The following is a 21,496-nucleotide window of genomic DNA, read 5'->3' as shown; positions in this document are numbered from 1 at the left end:
CCTTGACTCCATGTCAAATCAGCAAAATGTCAATTGCCCTTATTTCTGTCCAAGTATCTAGCACCCTCAGGTGGAAATTAAAAGCTCACTCCTTGCTAGCACTGACCATCCCTGATATCTCTTCAGAAAAGGCTTCCCAGAGGATCCTATCAGAAGTGTACCCTGTGTCCCTGCAGCTCTGTCACAGCACCCTGCAGCAGGGTCTTCTGGGCGCCCGTCACCAGTGAAATGAGCTGCGCTTCTGCTGACACATTAACAAACCTTCCCTTTCCCTAGAGCACCGTTCTGTGCTGCTTCCTGCTGAATCCTTGAGGGGAGGGTGGTGTCCGCTTCAGAGTAGGTGCCTTGTAAATACCTTTGGATGCAATGGACTGATGTGGCTCTAGCTCAGGAGTCCACCCAGCATGAAGCCCTACATATACTTGAGATTCACTGACGTGGAGGTGGGAGCTGGAAGGAGGGGTGTGGGGAGATGGATGGGCTCAGGGAAAGAGCCTAGAAGGAAAAGGGCAGTGATGTAAAAAAAAGATGGAGACTTTGGATGGCGCCTGTGGCTCAAAGGAGTAGGGTGCCAGCGCCATATGGCAGAGGTGGTGGGTTCAAACCCAGCCCTGGCCAAAAAAACTGCAAAAAAAAAAAAAAAAAAGATGGAGATTGTTGAAATATATTCTTCTTAGTAAAGTATCACAACAATGGAAAAACAAGTATCTAACACTAAAACATTAAACACTTTTCACATTTCTAAGATGAAACTAATATATAAAAAACTATATGCTGGGCGGTGCCTGTGGCTCAAATGAGTAGGGCGCTGGCCCCATAAGCCGGAGGTGGTGGGTTCAAACCCAGCACCTGCCAAAACTGCAAAACAAAACAAAACAGGGTGGCGCCTGTGGCTCAAGGAGTAGGGCGCCAGTCCCATATGCTGGAGGTGGCGGGTTCAAACCCAGCCCCAGCCAAAAAACAAACAAACAAACAAACAAACAAAAAAACAAAACAAAACAAACAAAACCATATGCCCACAGGAAAGAAAAACACAAATATATTCTAGTGAGGGGCAGGGGAGAGGAGGGCAAAGAGAGAGGGGAGCTAGGAGAGTGACTGGTGAGATCTCACCTGCTGTGCACAATGTGAGGGTGTTCAGCACACCCCCTGGGCAAAGAGCTTAACTACAACTTGAACTTTACCTTAGAAGTGAAAACAATGTAACCTAAACATTTGTACCCTCCTATTAATTTGAAATTAAAAAAGAAGAAAGAAAGAAAAGGGCAGTGAGGCAAAGACAGGATACTGGGAAATGCTAATTGGTGGAGAATGAGCCAGAAAAGGCAGAATCAGGGGCCGTAGAAACCCAGAGACGGGGGCAGACCTTGCTGCTAGCCTGTTCGTCCGTGTTCCCTTCTCTCTAAGAGCCCCAGGTTGAACCTGCAGTCTGCTCTGCAGTTAGAGAGTCTCATGTGACCCAGTTCTGGGCCGTGAGATAAAGCAGGCCTTATTAGTTGGGTTTCCTAGAAAGCCCCTTAGAGGGTACAGACTCCGCCAGCCAGGATTTTTGGCATTTAGCCAGTGGTCTTCCTCCAGCTTATTTTTCTTGCCTGGGACATGGACATGGTGTCTGGAGGTGCCCCAGCTGTCTCTGAATCATGAGAACCAAAGCCATGTGCAGAGGGTGGGGGAGCATGAGACATAAACCCTCAGTTTGCTGAAGCTACTGTGAACCCGGTCTTGTTGTAAAACTCATTTGCCACCTGGAAGAAAAACTCCACTTCAGGTATAAATCAGATGGTGATTTTATTACACCTGTGCAGGTGGGTCACCACCCAAAGGGCCAACGGCCCCAAAGAGAAAAGCAGGTTGCCTTTTATACCTTTTTTGTTGCCATGCAAGCAAGCAAAAACAAAAGCAGAACGTGGCAGTTAGCTGGGGTGGAGTTACAGTGAGTTGGCTCAGGGGGTTACATGGTGGCGACTGCCTGGCGTACAACATGGTGGTTGGCATGGGGACAAACTTAGGAGACTCAGTAGCTTGGGAAACTTTGCTTATGTAAGTTTTTCACCATTGTTTAGCTATTGCTAGGGGGTTTGGGTAAGTTTTTGCATTGTTTTACCTGTAGCTAGGAGTCTTTGGGAACTCAGGGAACTTCCTTGATCTATTCTGAAAACTGTTTGAGGAATTAACCCAAGGGGGGGGGCGGAGTTGAGACGTGTGGGGACTCAGGCTGAGACAGTTAGGGGCCTTTAGACAGAAATAAGGAGCCTTTAGGGGTCCCTTTGCTGGGTATGACAGTCTTCTGTTGCTTAAAGACAAAAGCATACCTAACTGGTGCTCTACGTGAGCTGAGAGTTTCCAGACATGGTAGTGGTCAGTAGTGGTAAATGTTGCATGGAGCTACTGGAAGGCTGAAAAATATCCGGGAGATTTGGCTCTGGAGAAGTCAACTTTGACCCTTTTTCCTTTTAGAAAAGCTCTGGTAAAATAAACACAACATAAAATTTATCTTTTACACATAAGATATGTTTAAGCATACCATTCAGTGGCATTAAGTACATGCCGAGTGTTATGGAGCCATCACCATCACCTGTATCCAGGACTTTCATTATTCCAAACACAAAATCTATACTCATTGGCAATAGCTCTCCATTCTCACATCCCCTCAACTCCTGGTAACCTCTATTCTGCTTTCTGTGTCTGTGAACTTGCCTATTGCTGTGAACTTACCTATTGTAGATATTTCATGTAAGTGAATTATACGTATTTGTCCTTTTCTGCATGTGAAAACAGTGGTTTCAAGGTTCATCCACGTTGTAACATGTATCAGAACTTTTAATGCTGAACAATATTCCATTTTATGTATATACCACATTTGGTTTATCATTCGTCCACTGATGAACACCTGGGCACTGTGAATAATGCTGCTGTAAGCCCATGTGCATGAGAATCTGTTTGAGTGGCTGCTTCGGTTCCTTTGGGTACTGAAATAGGAGAGGAATTCTTAGGTCATGCGGTAAGTTCATGCTTAATCTTCTGAGAAACCAACAGCTGTTTTCCATGACACTTGCCCTACTATACATTCCTACTAGCAACACACAAAAATCTCAGTTTCTCCATATCCTTTCCAACAAGTGTTATTTTCCATTTTTTAAAATTACATCTTGATGTAAATTACACACCTTAGTAGGTATGAAATAGTATCTCAGACCAGATGCAGTGACTCACACTTACAATGCTAGCACTTTGGGAAGACATGATAAGAAACCATTTCCAACTTAAGGTCATGAATATTTGCCCCTATTCTTTTCTTCTTCTTCTTTTTTTTTTTCTTCTTGAGACAGGGTCTCACTCTGTCACCCCAGGTAGGATATAGTGGCATCGTCATAGCTCACTGCAACCTTAAACTCCTGGGCTCAAGGGATCCTCCTGCCTCAGCCTTCCCAGTAGCTAGGACTACAGGTGCACACCACCACACCTGGCTAGTTTTTAATTCATTGTAGAGACAGGGGCTTCACTATGTTGCCCAGGCTCATCTCAAATCCCTGGCCTCAAGCCATCCTCCCACCCTGGCATCCCAAAATGCTAATGGTCTTATGTGACTACTATTATATTGAGAAAGTTACTTTTTAAAAAAAAAAAAAACCTAATCTGTGACAATTAAGGAAATTACTTTGTTACTTTTTATTTCTCGGTGTTTTTTTTTTGTCATGACAGGGTATCGGATATCGAGAAATGCTTTTATTGTTTTTGTTTGTTTGTTTGTTTTGTTTTGAGACACAATCTCACTCTCTTGCTCCAAACTAGAGTGCCATGCATCATAACTCACAGCAACCTCAAACTCTTGGGCTCAAGGGATCCTCTTGCTTCAGCCTCCTGAGTAGCAGAGACTACAGGCGTGCACCACTATGCCCAGCTTGTTTTTCTATTTTTAGTGGAGATGGAGTTTTGCTTTTGCTCAGGCTGGTCTCGAACCTGTGAGCTCAGGCAATCCACCTGCCTTGGCCTCCTAGAGTGCTAGGATTATAGGCGTGAGCCACCTCATCCAGCCCAGAATCTCCTACTTTTGAAGGGTATATAATATTCCAGTGCACATATACATCACATTTTAAAAATCCATTCATCTGACTCGGCGCCTGTGGTTCAAGCAGCGAAGGCGCCAGCCACATACACCCGAGCTTGCGAGTTTGAATCCAGCCTGGGGCCCGCCAAACAACAATGACGGCTGCAACCAAAAATTAGCCGGGTTTTGTGGTGGGCGCCTGTAGTCCCAGCTACTTGGGAGGCGGAGGCTGGAGAAATGCTTGAGCCCAGGAGTTGGAGGTTGCTGTGAGCTGTGATGCCATGGCACTCTACCCAGGGCGACAGCTTGAGGCTCTGTCTCCAAAAAAAAAAAAAAAAAAAAATCCATTCATCTGTCCACAGACACTTGGGGTGCCTCCACTTCTTTGTTGTTATTAATAATGTTGCTCTTTAATTTATTTTTGGTCCCTTCAGGTGTATACTTAGGTCATTAATTCGAGATCTTTCTTCTTCTCCCCCCACCTTTTTTTTGAGACAGCGTATCACTTTGTAGCCCTCAGTAGAGTGCTGTGGCCTCACAGCTCACAGCAACCTTGCTCTGGCTGGTCTTGAACTCCTGAGCTCAGGCACTCACTGCCTTAGCCTCCCAGAGTGCTAGGATTACAGATGTGAGCCCCCGCGCCCAGCCTTCTTCTTCCTTTTTGTAGAGTAGGGGTCTCATGATGTTGCCCAGGCTGGTCTCCAACTCTGGCCTCAAGACCTCCTCCTGCCTTGTTTCTCAGAGTGCTGAGATTACAAGCTTGGCTTGTCTTCTTTTTATTAATTTTATTAATTTTTACTTATTATTGCTTAGAGACAGATTCCAGGCTGCAGTGCAGTGTCACAATCACAGTTCAATGCAAATTTGAACTCCTGGCTTATGAAATCCCTCAGCTTCCCAAGTACCTGGGACTACAGGAGCATGCCACCAGGCCTAAGTAATTTAAAAACAAATTTGAGGGCCAGGTGAGGTCACTCATGCCTATAATCCTAGCGCTCTGGGAGGCTGAGGCAGGTGGATTGCCTGAGCTCACAGGTTTGAGACCAGTTTGAGCCAGAGTGAGACTTCATCTCTAAAAACAGCCAGGTGTTGTGGTAGCTGCCTGTAGTCCCAGCTACTTAGGAGGCTGAGGCAAGAGAATTGCGTAAGCCCACAAGTTTAAGGTGGCTGTGAGCTGTGACGCCACAGCACTCTACTGAGGGCGACATAGTGAGACTCTGTCTAAAAAAAAAGGCTTGTTTTGTGGCACCCTGATCTTCCGAGTCAGCAGGTTGAGGGGGGCAGCAAGAGTGAATGGCATGTTGCCTTGGTATTCCTAGAACATTGACTAGGAAGAGAGAGATGTTCAGTGACAAGAAAACTGCTAGGAAGGAAATCCAAGTGGCGAGATGTGTGAGAGCCGGGAAGAGGGAGGGAGGGAGAGTATTGGAAATGTTTATATCCTTTGGGGGAAGGATCAGGGAGAATAGATGGAATGAGGCTCTGAGAGGTGCAGTGGGGCCCAGTGGGTAGGGATACCCTGGCTAGGAGGAAGCTCATTCCTGCCTGAGTCAAGACAAAAGGAGAACCCAGCAGGGCTGGTACATGGTAGAAACTTAGGGTAGAGACTCAGAGCTTTTCCCAATCTACCTTCTCCCCCTTTTACATAGAAACTGTATTTTTAGGCGGGCACATAGTCATTCAACAAAAGATCATATTTTCCAGCCTCCTTTGCAGCTAGTTATAGCCATTTAATTAAGTTTGTTTTTTTTTTTTTGAGACAGAGTCTCACTATGTCACCTTCAGGAGAGTGCCTTGGCATCATAGCTCAGGGCAACCTCAAACCCTCGGGCTCAAGAGATTCTCTTGCCTCAGTCTCCCAAGTAGCTGGGACTACACGCGACTGTCACAACACCCAGCTATTTTTAGGGATGAGGTCTCGCTCTGGCTCAGGCTGGTCTGGAACCCATGAGCTCAGACATCCCAGAGTGCTAGGATTATAGCTCTCGGCCTCATTTAATTAAATTTTGACAATTGGGATAGGAATAGAAATGATGGTGCACCTTCAAGGTTAAGGTTAAAGGAAAAGCACATGTCCTTCTCTTCCCCCCTTTCTCCTTCTTGCTGGAGCAAATTGAGCCCTTTCGTGAGCAGCAAAAGCAGCCACCTTGTCCAATAGAAGAGAAGGTGTGGCAGAGCCACCCATTAGAAGGAGTAAGTGGTCCTCTTTTTTGTTTTTGTTTTTGTTTTTTGAGAGAGAGAATGTTTCTCTATTGCCTGGCCTCAGCTTAGCTCACTGAAACCTCAAACTCCCAGGTTAAAGTGATCCTCCTGCCTCAGCCTCCCAAGTAGGTGGGACTATAGGCACCTGCCACCACACCTGGCTAATTTTTCTGTTGTCAGTATTGATGGGGTCTTCCTTTGCTCAGGCTGGTCTCAGACTCATGATCTCAAGCCATCCTCCTTTCTTGGGATTCCTAGAGTGCGAGGATTACAGGCCTGAGCTCCTGTGCATGGCTGGAGTACGGGTCCTTAATGATTATAAAGCCCACCTGCTACTGGCATGCCTGGTTGGACTTTATGTGAGAAAAAGTTAACTTCTCTCTGGTTCAATCTACTATTATTTTGGGTCTCTCTGCAGCTGAACTAATATTTTAACATGTGACATTTAATCATTGGGGATCTCTGAGAGCTCAGCTGAGGCTGGAGTAATGCCTGTGTGATGGTTCCATGTATGACTGCCTCTGCCACACAGAGGCCCTCATGTGGCAGTGGAGAAGGCTGTGGGTTTAAAGGTCAGGTGTCACAGAAGTCAAGGCAAGGAAGGAGTAGAAAGACTGGAGTCAAGTGACCTTGGGCACTGGCCTGCAGCATCATTTTCTGTTGAGATGAAAGGAAATATCTGATTCTGCAACCAGGCCCGGCATTTTTTTTTTTTTTTTGAGACAGAGCCTCAAGCTGTTGCCCTGGGTAGAGTGCTGTGGCATCACAGCTCACAGCAACCTCCAACTCCTGGGCTGAAGCGATTCTCCTGCCTCTGCCTCCCAAGTAGCTGGGACTACAGACACCTGCCACAATGCCCAGCTACCAGGTCCAGCATTTTTGGACACCAGATCTATGTCAGGCATTTGCTCAACTTGTGAACTGGACAAACCCTGTTCCCTTTTAGGACCCAGTTTCCTCTCTTGTGAAATACTAGGCCAGATCAGTGATTCTTGAACTCTTCTTCTTCTTTTTTTTTTTTTTTTTTGAGATGGAGTTTTGCTCTGTCTCCTTGGGTAGAGTGCCATGGCATCATAGTTCACAGCAAGCTCAAACTGTTGGACTCAAGAGATCCTCTTGCCTCATCCTCCCAAGTAGCTGGGACTACAGGTGCCTGCCACAATGCCCGGCTATTTTTTGTTGCAGTTGTCATGGTTTTTTAGCAGGCCTGGGCCAGGTTCAAACACGCCAGCCTCGGTGTATGTGGCTGATGCCATAAACACTGTGCTATGGGCACCAAGCCACTTGAACAGTTCTTTAGCCTTCAAAAAATGGAACAGCTCTAATGAAAGGGGGAAGCATGGAGTTGGTATACTGCGAAGGGATTCTACAATTCCAGGGAATGTGATTAGAAGAAAACTACTAGACCAGGTATTCCAGAGGATTCCTCTGAGCTCTAAAATCCTCATCCAACCCTCCAATTTTTTGGGGGGCTGGAAGGAAATCTTTCTCTTTGCTCTGTGTCAAAAGAGACAAAGATGGGGGCTTAAAATAATATGTAAAAAATGTCTTTTCCCCTAATTGAACAATACACAGAAAAGTCCCACAGCACTGCACTTTGACAGCCAATTAATGGCAAGGCTTCCTCCTCCAAAGGAATTGTTTCTTATCTAAAAGTAATGACCAAGAATAAGTCAATGAAAGGCTAAGCAACTTTGTGGAGTGTCCTAGGGTCATGTCCCTGTTATATGCCACCATTAACAACCTCAGTCTTCTGAGGCATGGCCCTTCCCTTGGGCTCTGAAAATGCCAAAGGATTTCACTCACCGACAGAATTGTAAAATACATGCAGCAAAACGACATGCATTCAAGTGTGTTCGTGTGTGATCTTGAACCTTATTTGAGTTCATTAGAAGCCTTAATTGTGAGCTATGTTGTAGGCTGTGCGCCAGGCCTGAGGTTAAAATGGTGAACATCACTAATGTGGTCTACATCCTCACATGCCTGCACTTCACTGGGAAAGAAAAACATTGACCCAATAATTCTGCAAACTGTTAGAAACCTAGATTCAACAGTTAGAAAGGAGAAGTACAAGGAGGTAGGTGTCTGGCTCATAGCAGGTGATAAATTTTTGTTGAATGAATGGAGGAAAGGGAAGTACAATTGTGATGGGGTTGTGCTAACATCATTATGAAACCTGACAGGACATACTTGCTGGCTTTTGTCTCTTGTAAAGTTATGAGACTGGATGAAGCTTACATAGGTTTTGAAGCCAGAAGAGTTCCAATACTGCTGATTACTTGCTATGCGTTTTGCGTATGTTTTTTATCTGCATTAGGAATTATACCACCCTACAGGGCTGTACAGTCTTGGAAACTGTAAAATACTATTTACAGCCAACTTAATTTAACTAAGCAAGGAAGGACCTTATCTGTGGGTGGAGAATGGAGGAGAGGAGAGGAAGACAATTCCATGGAGGATCCTGAGCGTGTCAGAGGTGGGTGTGGTTGGCTGAGCTGCCCCCCACCTGCTGGAAGACGCAAAGGCTTGAGCGTCAAAACAGTAACCAAAAGTCAAAGCTTACACCCTGAATCTCAGTTTCCCTATATACGAAATGCAGGTAATAACCTGAGCTTCGCAGAAAATGTTGTAATGGGTAGGATGGCACGAATAAGGGACTGGGGCCACCACCCCGGCCCAGCCTAGCTCCGCAACTCCGCCTCGAAACACGGAAACCGCCTCTCTACGCTCCAGACTACACAGCAGGAAGTGCTGGCTGCGGGGGAAGTCAACCCGGAGACACAGCCGGAAGTGCGTGGGCGGAGCCTCCATGGGCACAGCCGTAAGCCAATGGGACGTGGAGGCGTACCCGCTTCCACCAATGGAAAGCCGACCTAGGCGGGCCCTTACAAATAGCCCTAGTAACGGCCGCATGGTAACCCTGGCGCCGGGAGCACGTTACTCCAGACTGGTTTTCCAGGCTGGTTTTGGTTCCTGGCGCCTGAAAAATGAAGATCGAAGAGGTGAAGAGCACCACGAAGACGCAGCGCATCGCCTCCCACAGCCACGTGAAGGGGCTGGGGCTGGACGAAAGCGGCCTGGCCAAGCAGGCGGCCTCAGGACTCGTGGGACAGGAGAACGCACGAGAGGTGTGGAGGGCGGTGCAGGGAGTTGGGGGCGCTGGACAGGGCCGCTGAAGTGGGGGCCTCGGGCGCTGTGGGGCTCCCGCAATGGTTCTCAACCTTGCTAATGCCGCGACCCTTTAATACAGTTCCTCATAAGGGTCGCCAGGAAGCTTGAGAAGCCCTGCTTTAGGGCAATGAGAAGGGGCGGGTGCTGGTGACGACTCCCCGGGGGCGGTGGACGGTTTGCTTCAAGTCAGTTACGGATCGATGGAGCCCCCCACTCTGTGCCAGGCTCTAGTCGGGACCCTGGGTTACTGCGGGGACGAGATAAAGTCCCTGCTTTCAGCGAGCTTACATTTTAATGTGCCAAGAAATAGATAATAAAATTATTTTGTCTTGGTGGAGGTCAGTTACTGCAGGACTTTGTCGGCCACGGTAAGGAAATTGGATTCTATTGTGAAGGTAGATTGTGGGTTGTTTTTTTTTTTTAAGTAGATAATTTAAAAGCTCGTTTTGGTTTCCTAAGGTCTGGGACCTGAGTGAGAGAAGTGGGAGTTAATGGAGAGGAACTGGTTTATTACCCCCCTGCAGGCATTTTTTTTTTTCTTTTTCTTTTTCCAACTTTCCTCCTTCTCCACCTCCTCCAAGCATCTTTTTTGACTATTCCAATTAAATCTGCTTTTTTTTTTTTTTGAGACAGAGCCTCAAGCTGTCGCCCTGGGTAGAGTGCTGTGACATCACAGCTCACAGCAACCTCCCACTCCTGGGCTTAAGCGATTCTCTTGCCTCAGCCTCCAAAGTAGCTGGGACTACAGGCGCCCACCACAATACCCGGCTATTTTTTGGTTGTAGCCATCATTGTTGTTTGGCAGGCCCGGGCTGGATTTGAACCTGCCAGCTCCAGATGTATGTGGTTGGCGCCTTAGCTGCTTGGTCACAGGCACTGAGCCTAAATGTGCTTTTGTTAAGGACTTTCATCTACACTATTCTTTTGCAGATGAAAAACTTGAGGGAGAGGGTACTTCACTTATCTATTTATTACCCAATTTAGTAACAAGGAAGCTGGGGTTTGTATCCATGTGCATTTCTGAGTCCCAAATTGGTGCTGTCTTTGTGACATTAGACACTTTCTCTGTCTGCTGTGCTCCAAGGTTAGAACCATGCCCCTTGGCCTCTGCTGAGGCTTAGCAGCTAAAGAATCCTGTGCCTATTATGAGGTTAGGACTATTGGCCCTTTGCCTGATTTTGCTAATAGAAAGGGCCAGAGAAAAGCCTCTGGTTTTCCTTTGGAGCATCATCTTCCCAAAAAGGAAATATTTGACCTTGGCTTACTCAGCACCTGTGACTGCAAGTGCCCTCATTGAGTGCTCTGCAGATGCCAAGCAGCTTTATTTCCATTGTTTTGTTTTTCATCTCCTGTCTAATAATTGTCCCTTCTCCACTTCAGTATGACACTTTTCAGACATTGAAAAAAAAGTTGAAAGACATATAATAAATACCTGTGTGCTGAAATTCTATTTATAATTCACATTTTACTCTGTGGCTTTATTGTAAGTTTCTTCGTCTATCTGTCTACCAGTCCACTTTTACATTTCGAAGTAAATTTCAGCCCTAAACCCTTGAGCATGTATATCAGTAACTATTATGAACTCTGTGTTCAGGTGAGGAAATTGTGGCTCACAGAGGTTAGGTAAGTAGGTCTCAGGGCATCGGCTGGTAGAGCCAATTTTTTTTTTTTATACACAGCCTCAAGCTGTCGACCTGGTTAGAGTGCTGTGGCATCACAGCTCAAAGCAACCTCCAACTGCTGGGCTTAAGCGATTCTCTTGCCTCAGTCTCCCAAGTAGCTGAGACTACAGATGCTCGTCACAATGCCCGGCTATTTTCTTTTTTTTTGGTTTTAGTTGTCATTGTTGTTTGGCAGGCCTGGGCTGGATTTGAACCCGCTAGCTCTGGTGTATGTGGCTGGCGCTTTAGCCACTTGAGCTACAGGTGCCAAGCCAGAGCCAATTTTTAAAAATGGAGATGGGATCTCTGTTGTCCAGGCTGGAGTGCAAAGACACTCTGCAGCCTTGAACTCCTGGCTTCAAACATCCTCCTGCCTTGGCCTCTCAAAGTACTGTGATTACAAGTGTGAGCCACTGTTAAATCCTTTAACAGGATTTAAGTTGTCGTGACTACAGAATCCATTCTCTTAACTCTAGTGCTCTATGCCTTAGATAGACCTCAGCTACCAGGTTCTTATATGACTTTGGTTGATCACATCAGCAGCCTCTCAGGTACTCAATCTCCTCATCTAAAAAATGAGAGTGAGACTAGATGATCTGTAAAAGCTGTTTCTAGTTCTTTTTAAATGTTAGAATTCATAACATATCTCATGGAGAGAGGTTTGAACATAATTGAGGGAGAATAAATAGAAAAGGTCTTAGTCTAGAAGTAAGAATAGCTGGTAGGCAGTGGGTCATGCCCATAATTTTAGCACTCTGGGAGGCCAGAGTGGGTGGATCCCCTGAGCTCAGGAGTTGGACACCAGCCTGAGCAAGAGTGAAACCTCATCTCTACTAAAAATAGAAAAATTAGCCAGGCATTGTGGTGGGTGCCTATAGTTCCAGCTACTCCGGAGGCTGAGGCAGGAGGATCTCTTGAGCTGAAGAGTTTGAGGCTGCTGTGAGCTATGATAACATCATGGCACTCTACCCAGGGTGACAGAGTGAGACTCTGTTTCAAAAAAAAAATAGGCTCAGCACTTGTAGCACAGTGGTTACGGCATCGACCACGTACACCGAGGTTGGTGGGTTTGAATCCTGCTCGGGCCAGCTAAACAATGAGAACTGCAACAAAAAAATAGCTGGGCTTCGTGGCAGGCGCCTGTAGTCCCAGCTACTTGGGAGGCTGAGGCAAAATAATCACTTAAACCCAAGAGTTTGAGGTTGCTGTGAGCCGTGACGTCACAGCACTCGACTGAAGGTGACATAGACTCTGTCTCAAAAAAAAAAGAAAAGTTTGGAAAACCCCTTTTACCTTTTATGCATTTCTTTTCTTTCTTTTTTTTTTTTGAGACAGAGCCTCAAGCTGTCACCTTGTGTGGAGTGTCATGGCATCACAGCTTGCGGCAACCTCCAACTCCTGGGCTTAAGTGATTCTCTTGCCTCAGGCACCCATCATAATGCCTGGCTATTTTTTGGTTGTGGTTGTAATTGTTTGGCAGGCCTGGGCTGGATTCGAACCCTCCAGCTCTAGTATATGTGACTGGTGCCTTAGCCCCTTGAGCTACAGGTGCCAAGCCACCTTTTTTGCATTTCTAAAAGAGCTCTGATGCTTAGGATTATGATATCTCAGGGTCATGTAAAGACCATAGTGAGTCTTTTATCCTTTCAGAAATGTAGCATCTGAAGAATCTCTTCTAGGCCTTATTTAAGGGCACTGTGCTTTGCTAACTGAAGCAGAATGGAAATATAGCATGGCCACACACATTCCTTGAACACCTATGTTCTGAGAGGCTGCTGTAAGTGTGGTGCCAGGGTACTTCACAGTCCACGGGAACAATGGCAGAGGAGATAAGACGTACTCACCAAGACCCTGTCAGTACAGCGTAATGTCCCTGCCCAAGCAGAAGAGCTGTGGCTTTCCTTTAGGCAAAGATAATGTACTTTTTAGATAGTCATGTATTAGGTTATTAAATCACTGTAACAAACCTTTTGTTATGTAGATATAGGTGTAATGTCTCAGCCTTATCCCTTTATAGTCAAATATTCTAAAATATGTGAAGATTGGCAACTCAATTTATAGCTTAATATTTTCAGACAGAATGTATTTAAAATATATTAATAGATGAATAAGTAACTTAATCTTGCATGTTCAAAAGGCATTCAGTGGGTCTGATGGCTGCACAGGCTTAACTCACGTTAACTATTTGCTTGACAGTGTATACCTATGGGCAGCTAGTGGTGTCGACCACTGATTCTTGGCCTTTATTGGGTTATGTTAGGAGTCTGATGAAAACTGGATCCTCTCCCAGGAAGAAATGTATATATGAACATATACACAAAATTTTCTTTCCAATTCAAGGAGGTTTGTGGGCCGCTGGAGTCTCTGTACCTCAGAATACTGTTCCCACTTGGTCCATTCATCACACTGTAGCCAGCATGATCTTTTAAAAACAAATCTTCACAGGACACATTAGTTAAGACCTTTTGATGGGCCTCCCATTACACGTAGAATAAAACCCAAACTTTACCACAGACTGTAGGTTCTTTTTCTGTGACGTGGTCCCTGCCTCCCTTTTCGTCCTCATCTTACCGTCCTCTTTTTCACTATACTTTGGTCACTGCAGCCTGTTTGTACTTTGGACATGCTAAGCTCATTCCTGCTTTGTTTATTCTCAATTTGCTGTTTCTTTTGCCTGGAACTCCTGCCCTGCTCAGAGCGTCACATATCAAACCTAGTGTCATCTGAAGGACCTTCGTGGATCACTCTAGCCACTCCCTCATAAACCTTTTCCTTGATAGTAGTGATCTTGTGCAGTGTTTTTGTTTTTGTCTCGCCCCACTAGAATGAAAGTTTTATGAGTTACAAGGCTTTTCTGTGTGGTTTGACTCTCCCCATCTAGAACAGTGCCTGCAGTGTTATTTGGATTGTGTGGACCAGGGACTGGAATTTTTTTCCCCCATGAAACATTTTAATACATATTTATTATTTCTTTCCATTGTGGTGTGTAGGCATGTGGCGTCATAGTAGAATTAATCAAAAGCAAGAAAATGGCTGGAAGAGCTGTCTTGTTGGCAGGACCTCCTGGAACTGGCAAGGTACTCTTTTTTTTAATCTACCCAAGAGAATGATCCTAATGTCTAAGCCAAATTGAATTCATGTCTTAACTAGTCTTTGTTTAGCTAAATTGGTTATATGTATCTTTTTAAAAGTAATGTGCAGTAATAAAATTGCATATCAAAAATCCATGCTTCTGAAATTCAAATTATCCTGGCCTACCTCCAGAGTAGAGAGAATGGTGTCCTCAGAGGGTCTCCTGACTCTAAAATTTGGTCTTTATCTCTTTCAAGTCTCCTTTGCTTTAGAAATACATTTCTGTTTGCCTAGGGCTTCATAAAAATCTGAGTGACATCTTACTTGAAGAGGAGTGAGTCATCAAGTTTCCCAAATGCTGCCTTTACCTATCACTATATTGACTATGTAAGAAATGGAAAAAAAAGAAAAAAGGAATTAGAGACATGATTTTTTTTTTATCTTCGAGGGGCTTATAGTCTCCAGGGCAGAAAGGAAACCAGGACAGCACAAGATGACTCAGGTGAACTCTAAGCTTTGAGGCATTGACTCATGGTGAATGCAGATAGAATTCAGTCAGGGGTAGCACTGCTGGCTGGTAAAGCTGGAAGAGTTGAAACTTGACATTTCCCTTCAGAGCTGGGAGAAGACTGAGCTTTGCAGGAAAGATAAGGGCCCTCCAGGGAGAGGACACCGTATTGCTTGTTGGGATTTGTGAGGACAGTGGCCAGATACTTGAAACTCGTGATAGTTCTCAATCTGAGCCTTGCTTGTTCTTCAAAAGGGCCATTTGGTCCAGGAGAATAGGAGCCTGGGTTTTTGTGTGTAAAGAAATGGGCTTTAAATTCCAGCTCTGCTCTTACTTCTCTCTGAGAACTGAGGCAGGTCCCTTAAGCTTTCTGAAGCAAAAAAATACACACCCTACCTATTGCAGGCAGTTGTTACACTGATCAGTTATAAGATAATGACTTTAATTATAACTTTGAAATTATATTATTGAATTGATGATGTATCTTATATATATATATTTTTTGCATTTCAATTTTTTTCTTTAAAAGGAGTGAGTTGTGTACAGGGGGTTAAATGCTTAATAGACAAGGAAAAAAAACTTCGCTAGAACCAGCTTATTCATCATCATCTTCCTCCTCCTCCTCTGCATCTTCCTCCTCTTCCTTCTTTTTCTTTTTTTTTTTTTTGGCCGGGGCTGGGTTTGAACCCGCCACCTCCGGCATATGGGACCGGCGCCCTACTCCTTGAGCCACAGGCGCCGCCCCTCTTCCTTCTTTTTCTTGCTTTTTTCAGCCTTGATGACTCCCTTTTTCTCTGTATCAGGCTTTCCTTTAGCTCGGTCTGCAGCAATATCCTTTTCGTACTTTTCCCTCAGCTTTGCAGCCTTCTTTTCATCAGGCTGCTTGTCATCCACAGCAGTGTTATTCCACATCTCCCCCAGCTTCTTTGCAACATCACCAATGGACAGGCCAGGATGTTCTCCTTTGATTTTTGGGTGATACTCAGAACAGAACAAGAAAAAGGCCGAAGGAGGCCTCTTGAGTGCACTGGGATCCTTGAACTTCTTCTTTGTTTCCCCTTTAGGAGGGATATAGGTTTTCATGTCTCTTTCATAACGGGCCTTGTCCGCCTCTGCCATATCTTCAAATTTTCCTTTCTCTTTAGCAGACATGGTCTTCCGCCTTTCTGAGCACTTCCTAGAAAACTCTGAGAAGTTGACTGAAGCATCTGGGTGCTGCTTCTTGTGCTCCTCCCGACAAGTTTGCACAAAGAATGCCTATAATGACATTTTGCCTCTCAACTTCTTAGGATCTCTTTTGCCCATGTTTAGTTATTTTTCCTCAATGAGGCACAGAGTTACCCAGTGCCCATCTGGCTCTCACTTGCCCTGGCGCTGTCTCTGTGGAGCTCAATGTACTGCCGATGTATCTTATATTAACTGGTGTCAGAAAGGCCATAGTTTTCTTTTCTTTTTTTTTTTTTTTTTAAGACAGAGTCTTACTATGTTGCCCTGGGCAGAGTACTGTGGCATCACAGCTCACAGCAACCTCAAACTCTTGGGCTTAAGCAATTCTCTTGCCTCAGCCTCCCAAGTAGCTGGGACTACAGGTGCCTGCCACAACGCCTGGCTATTTTTTGGTTGTAGTTGTCATTACAACCCATGAGTTTGAGGTTGCTGTGAGCTCTGAAGCCACAGCACTCAATCCAGGGCGACATAGTGAGACTCTGTCTAAAAAAAAAAGGAGTTGAAAGAGTAGCATGTTGAGCCCCTCTACATCCTACACGTAGATAACTAACTGTGACTAATGCTTTTTCTCTATCTTATTTCTGAACCATTTGAAAGTAACTTATAAGGACATCCTATATGAGCACTCACCAAATTTAATGTTGCTACAATATTAGTTAATGTATAGTTACATTAAAATTTCTCACAGGCTCAGCACTCGGAGCTCAGCAATTAGGGTGCTGGCCATATGCACCAGGGCTGCCGGGTTCAAACCCAGCCTGAGCCTGCTAAACAAACAAACAGAAAAATAGCTGGATGTTGTGGCGTGTGCCTGTAGTCCCAGTTACAGGGGAGGCTGAGGCAAGAGAATCGCTTGAGCTCAAGAATTTGAGGTTGCTGTGAGCTGTGACGCAACGGCACTCTACTGAGGGCAACATAGTGAGACTGTCTCAAAAAAATAAAATTTCTCACAATTTTTACTTGTCAATTAAAAAAATAAATAAACTGGGGCAGCGCCTATAGCTCAAAGGAGTAGTAGGGCGCTGGCCCCATATGCCAGAGGTGGTGGGTTCAAACCCAGCTCTGGCCAAAAATAAAAATAAATAAATAAACTTTAAAAATAATTAGGAGCAGAGCCAGGGAAAGAGTGATGTCTGAGGAGCCCAGGAGGAACATGCAAAGAAAGGAGTGAGCAAGCAACTATATAGCAACTGCTGTAGGGCCGTCACTTCAGACCATTTTATGATAAGTTAACTCATGTGTTTTCAAAGATAACAAAGTTAGATTTTTGTAATAAGAAAATAAAGATAATTAGAATTAAAAAAAATCTCCACGTTCCAGTTTTTGACTGTTTTTTAAAAATATTTTATACTTCAGAATATAATTAAAAATATCTGTTGCATTCATTGTTATAATACCTCTTTAGTCTCTTTTTGTCCACAAGTTACCCTCCCCAGCATTTTTTTTGTTTTAGGACACTGACTTTTCTTTTTCTTGAGACAGGGTCTTGCTCTGTCACCTGGGCCAGAATACAGTGTGGCAGCCATAGTTCACTGCAACCTCAAACTGCTGAGCTCAAGAAATCCTGCCATAGCCTACCGAGTAGCTGGTACTACAGGTGCACGCCACCGTGCCGTTTTGTAGAGACAGGGTCTTACTGTGTTTCCAATTCCTGAGCTCAAGCAGCCCTCCTGCCTCCACCTCCCAAGGTGCTGGGACTATAGGTGTGCGGCACTGCACTGGCTGACCCTGGCATTTTTGAAGCTTCCAGGACAGTTTTTATGTAGAATGTTCTACAACTGGGCACTTACCTGCTTGTTTGTACGTGAAATGTTAAATGCTTAGGCAAGGAAGGAGAATGGGGGTGCTGTTATATCCTTCCCACTGCACCACAGCAGGAGGCTGCTATCAAGTCGCACTGCAGAATTAAGGGTTCCTTTTGTAACTGCTCAGTCATCTGAGAGATGACACTTGGAGATGTAAGCATCTTTTTACTCTGTGGGTTTAGCCTTAATGGATGGTCATTGCCTTGTCAGTTATCCATGGGGTGGCTGTAAAATGGTGATTTTTCTAGATCTGTCATTTTCTTCTATATTAGCTTGCCTTTTTTTGGTAAAGAAATACCCCCCTCCCAAATTCTTTTTTTTTTTTTTTAAATCTGGCCAGTTTTTTTAACAGCATCTGTTACTTGTTTAGGAAACAATTCCTTCCCTTTTTTTGGAGACAGAGTCTCACTCTATTGCCCAAGCTAGAGTGCTATGGCATCATGGTTCACCTCAAACGCTTGGGCTCAACTGATCCTCCTGCCTCAGTTTCTCAAGCAGCTGGGACTACAGGCAGCTGCCATGATGCCCAGCTAATAGTTTCTATTTTTAGTAGAGATGGAGTCTTGCTTTTGCTCAGGCCAGGCTTGAACTCCTAAACTCAAGGGATCCTTCCACTTCACACTCCCGGAGTGTGAAGATTACAGGTGTGAGCCACCGCACCCAGGCAACAATTCTTTCTTCCTTTTCAATTGAGGTGTAATAGTTGTTCATATCTGGGGGGTACATGTGGTATTTTGATACCAGTATATAATGTGTAGTGATCAAATCAAGATTCTTCTTTTTTTGCAGACATTTATGTTGTATTCTATATTTATTTTGTTTGTGCACTTGTGCTTGACTGGTCAAATCTGTGAGACTTCCTTAATCCCCTAAAGTGAGGACCAGGTGCTTCCCCAGGGATTTGTGCAGGGCTCTGCTGTGCTGTCAATCTAGGGACACTTGATAGGAACTTCTGGACCTCGAGGAAATGTGAGGTCCAACCCTAAATCTGTTTGAGAGTCATTCTAGGGAGACTTTTTCTGCACCTGGAGCCAAGACGGGTCCAACAGGTTCACAGCTTGTGCCGTGTGTATTTTTTAATGGCCTATCTTTTCTACTGACCTAACGTAGTGGGGGCCCTTCAGGGGCCTGTATTTTTTTTTTTTTTTGTGGTTTTTGGCCAGGGCTGGGTTTGAACCCGCCACCTCCGGCACATGAGACCGGCGCCCTACTCCTTGAGCCACAGGCGCCGCCCCCAGGGGCCTGTTTTTATTAAGAGGTTTCTGTCTTGCTGAGCTTTCTGGTTAACACTCTCTGAACTTTCAAGGCAATAGTAGTTTACTGGTCTGGATTTGTTGTTGTTATTATTTATTTTCTAGGCATTTGTAACACGAGGGGCTTTTAGTGGATCTAGCATGCCATGTTGCTGGAAGCATAAGTCTTTCACTTTTTTGTGATACTGTGCCATTTTCCTCCCAGGAAGTGTCAGAAGTGTTCAGCACTGTGTTATCACCCCTTGTAAGTTTGTCCAGAGCGTGAGGGCAAGCGGTAACTCCTGCTCTGCAGTGTGTTGGTAAGCCTCCCGAGTTCAGGCAGGAATACTGGGCTTACTTCAGAGATGCAAGTGCAAGTTCACCTAACACTGTTAGGAATGGAGCCTTGTGTTTGGGTTTGAAAAAGGAGATGCTCAGATGAGAATGAAAATAGCATAGGTTTCCTCAACCTTCTTTTGGCAACAGTCTCTTTTTTTTTGTGAGATACTTATCACTTACATGTGTGAATACAAAGAAATAATGGCTTTGGAGACTGGGGTAACTGGGTTAATTGGGTGAATTGGTAACTTTAAAGTTTTAGTTTCTAATCTATCACATACAAAGTAGATTATCAAATAATGGCTTTGGAGACTGGGATAACTGTCTGGGTTAATTTGGGTGAATTGGTAACTTTAGAGTTTCAGTTTCTTTTTTTTGTTTGTTTTGTAGAGACAGAGTGTCACTTTATGGCCCTCCGTTGAGTGCTGTGGCATCACACAGCTCACAGCAACCTTCAACTCCTGGGCTCAAGCGATTCTCTTGCCTCAGCCTCCCGAGTAGCTGGGACTACAGGTGCCCGCCACAACGCCCAGCCATTTCTTGGTTGCAGTTCAGCCAGGGCCGGGCTTGAACCCGCCACCCTCGGTATATGGGGCCGGCGCCTTACCGACTGAGCCACAGGCGCCGCCCGAGTTTCAGTTTCTTAATCTGTAACACACAAAGTAGATTATCAAATTTGTGGCCTAACTGGGAGGATTCAGTAAGAGCTACAGAGCGTTATGTGGTAGGTGCAGATAGAGTAGCCGTGTCGTGTGCCTTCCTCCTGGGGGCCTTTAAATGGAGGAGAGTAGGCACATGTGAAGCATTTCTTAACCAAGTATTTGTCATATTTTAAGGGAAAGTATATTAATCATCTTCTGTATTAGGTAGAAGAAGGGAGGATGCCATGGTATAGGATATAGAAATTGTCTTTGAAGTTCAAACTGAGGGTGGGGAATTGAGGCCTGCAGAGATACAGGGAAAAGAAAGTGGGGGGACAGGAGAGGTGGCTGGGTGTGGAGAGAAGTAGGCATAGCCACCTGTGGCCCCCAGTGGGGAGTCCTGGTGTCTTCTGCTCTGGTGGTGCCCTATCATGGTCCAGAGATTTTCTTCTCTGCTTTACGAATATCAGTTTTAGAGATGTCGGCCTCAGGCTCACAAACTCAGATGCCTAATGAGACAGGCAGTGAGGATGAGTGGCGCAGACTGGTGTCCTGCAGGGCCACTGCGGTGAGCCCCAGATGCTCCTTCTTGCTAACGGTGACCATGAGACCATTAGGCCAAGCAGAAACAGTGTGTAGATAACGAGTTTGTTACCTGAGATCTAACACAGCACTTTAAATCTTTGATTTGGCAGTTGAGGAAATTGGGCACCAGACATGTCCTGGGTGCTCAAGGTCACACTGAAAATTAGTGGAAGAATAGGAGTCAAACACAGTTTCTGCCCCTAGGCTTATGCTTTTTGCATTGTGCTGTATACTAATTCTCTGCCAAATTCTAAAACTGCTACTAAACTGGCAAAGAAAAGAAAATCTGAGAGGAAACTTTACTATCAATTTAAAAATACTGTCTCAGAGTTTCATTTTGTTCTTCAGTAGCGATCTTGTTTTCTTAGCCCGCATACCCTGGCAGTGACCTTATTTACGCTCTCGTTTCTGAGTTGAGGAAAAGATGAGGATGGCATTCAAAGGCCATGACATTTCTCAGTTCTGTAGCAAGTTTAAAGCATTTTCTTTCTTTTTTTTTTTTTGAGATAGAATCTCACTGTATCACCCTCAGTAGAGTGCTGTGGTGTCACAGCTCACAGCACAGCAGCCTCCAACTCTTGGGCTTAAGCTATTCTCTTGCCTCAGCCTCCCAAGTAGCTGGGACTACAGGCATCTGCCACAACGCCCGGCTATTTTTTTGTTGTAGTTTTCGTTGTTGTTTGGCAGGCCGGGGCTGGGTTTGAACCTGGCAGTCTCAGTGTATGTGGCCAGCGCCATAACCATTGTCCTATGGGTGTCGAGCCTTTTTTTAACATCTGTTAAGTTTGGTTCTATTTGGCGTCTGCCTTTGTAGTTATCTTACCTAAAATCAATTTGTTTTTTATAGCAGTTCATGTTCAAGTATAACTTGTTAAGACCAACTCATTGCTTCACAATCCTACCTAATGTATCATTCTTCTTCCCTCTTAGTGGGACCACTTAACATAAAGTAAACATCAGTTAATTCATTCATTGATTTGCGATGGGCTAATAGATTAGTGTTTT

General features: G+C 44.9%; 1 protein-coding gene across 2 annotated transcripts in view; it reads left to right on the top strand.

The window, feature by feature from the left end:
* Positions 1-9,088: 9,088 nt before the first annotated feature.
* Positions 9,089-21,496, top strand: part of RUVBL1 (RuvB like AAA ATPase 1) — a 44,964-nt gene continuing 32,556 nt past the window's right edge. The window contains exons 1-2 of one of the 2 annotated variants that reach the window (XM_053600194.1): positions 9,089-9,378; positions 14,073-14,159. In XM_053600194.1, the coding sequence (XP_053456169.1) occupies positions 9,238-9,378; positions 14,073-14,159 (228 nt within the window). In that variant the 5' untranslated portion in view covers positions 9,089-9,237. The remainder of the gene's footprint in view (positions 9,379-14,072; positions 14,160-21,496) is intronic. The other variant, XM_053600195.1, reaches the window with a different exon arrangement.

The sequence above is a fragment of the Nycticebus coucang genome, chromosome 8, assembly GCF_027406575.1.
Source record: "Nycticebus coucang isolate mNycCou1 chromosome 8, mNycCou1.pri, whole genome shotgun sequence".
Taxonomy (NCBI): domain Eukaryota; kingdom Metazoa; phylum Chordata; class Mammalia; order Primates; family Lorisidae; genus Nycticebus; species Nycticebus coucang.
This window is presented reverse-complemented; position numbering and strand designations above follow the sequence as displayed.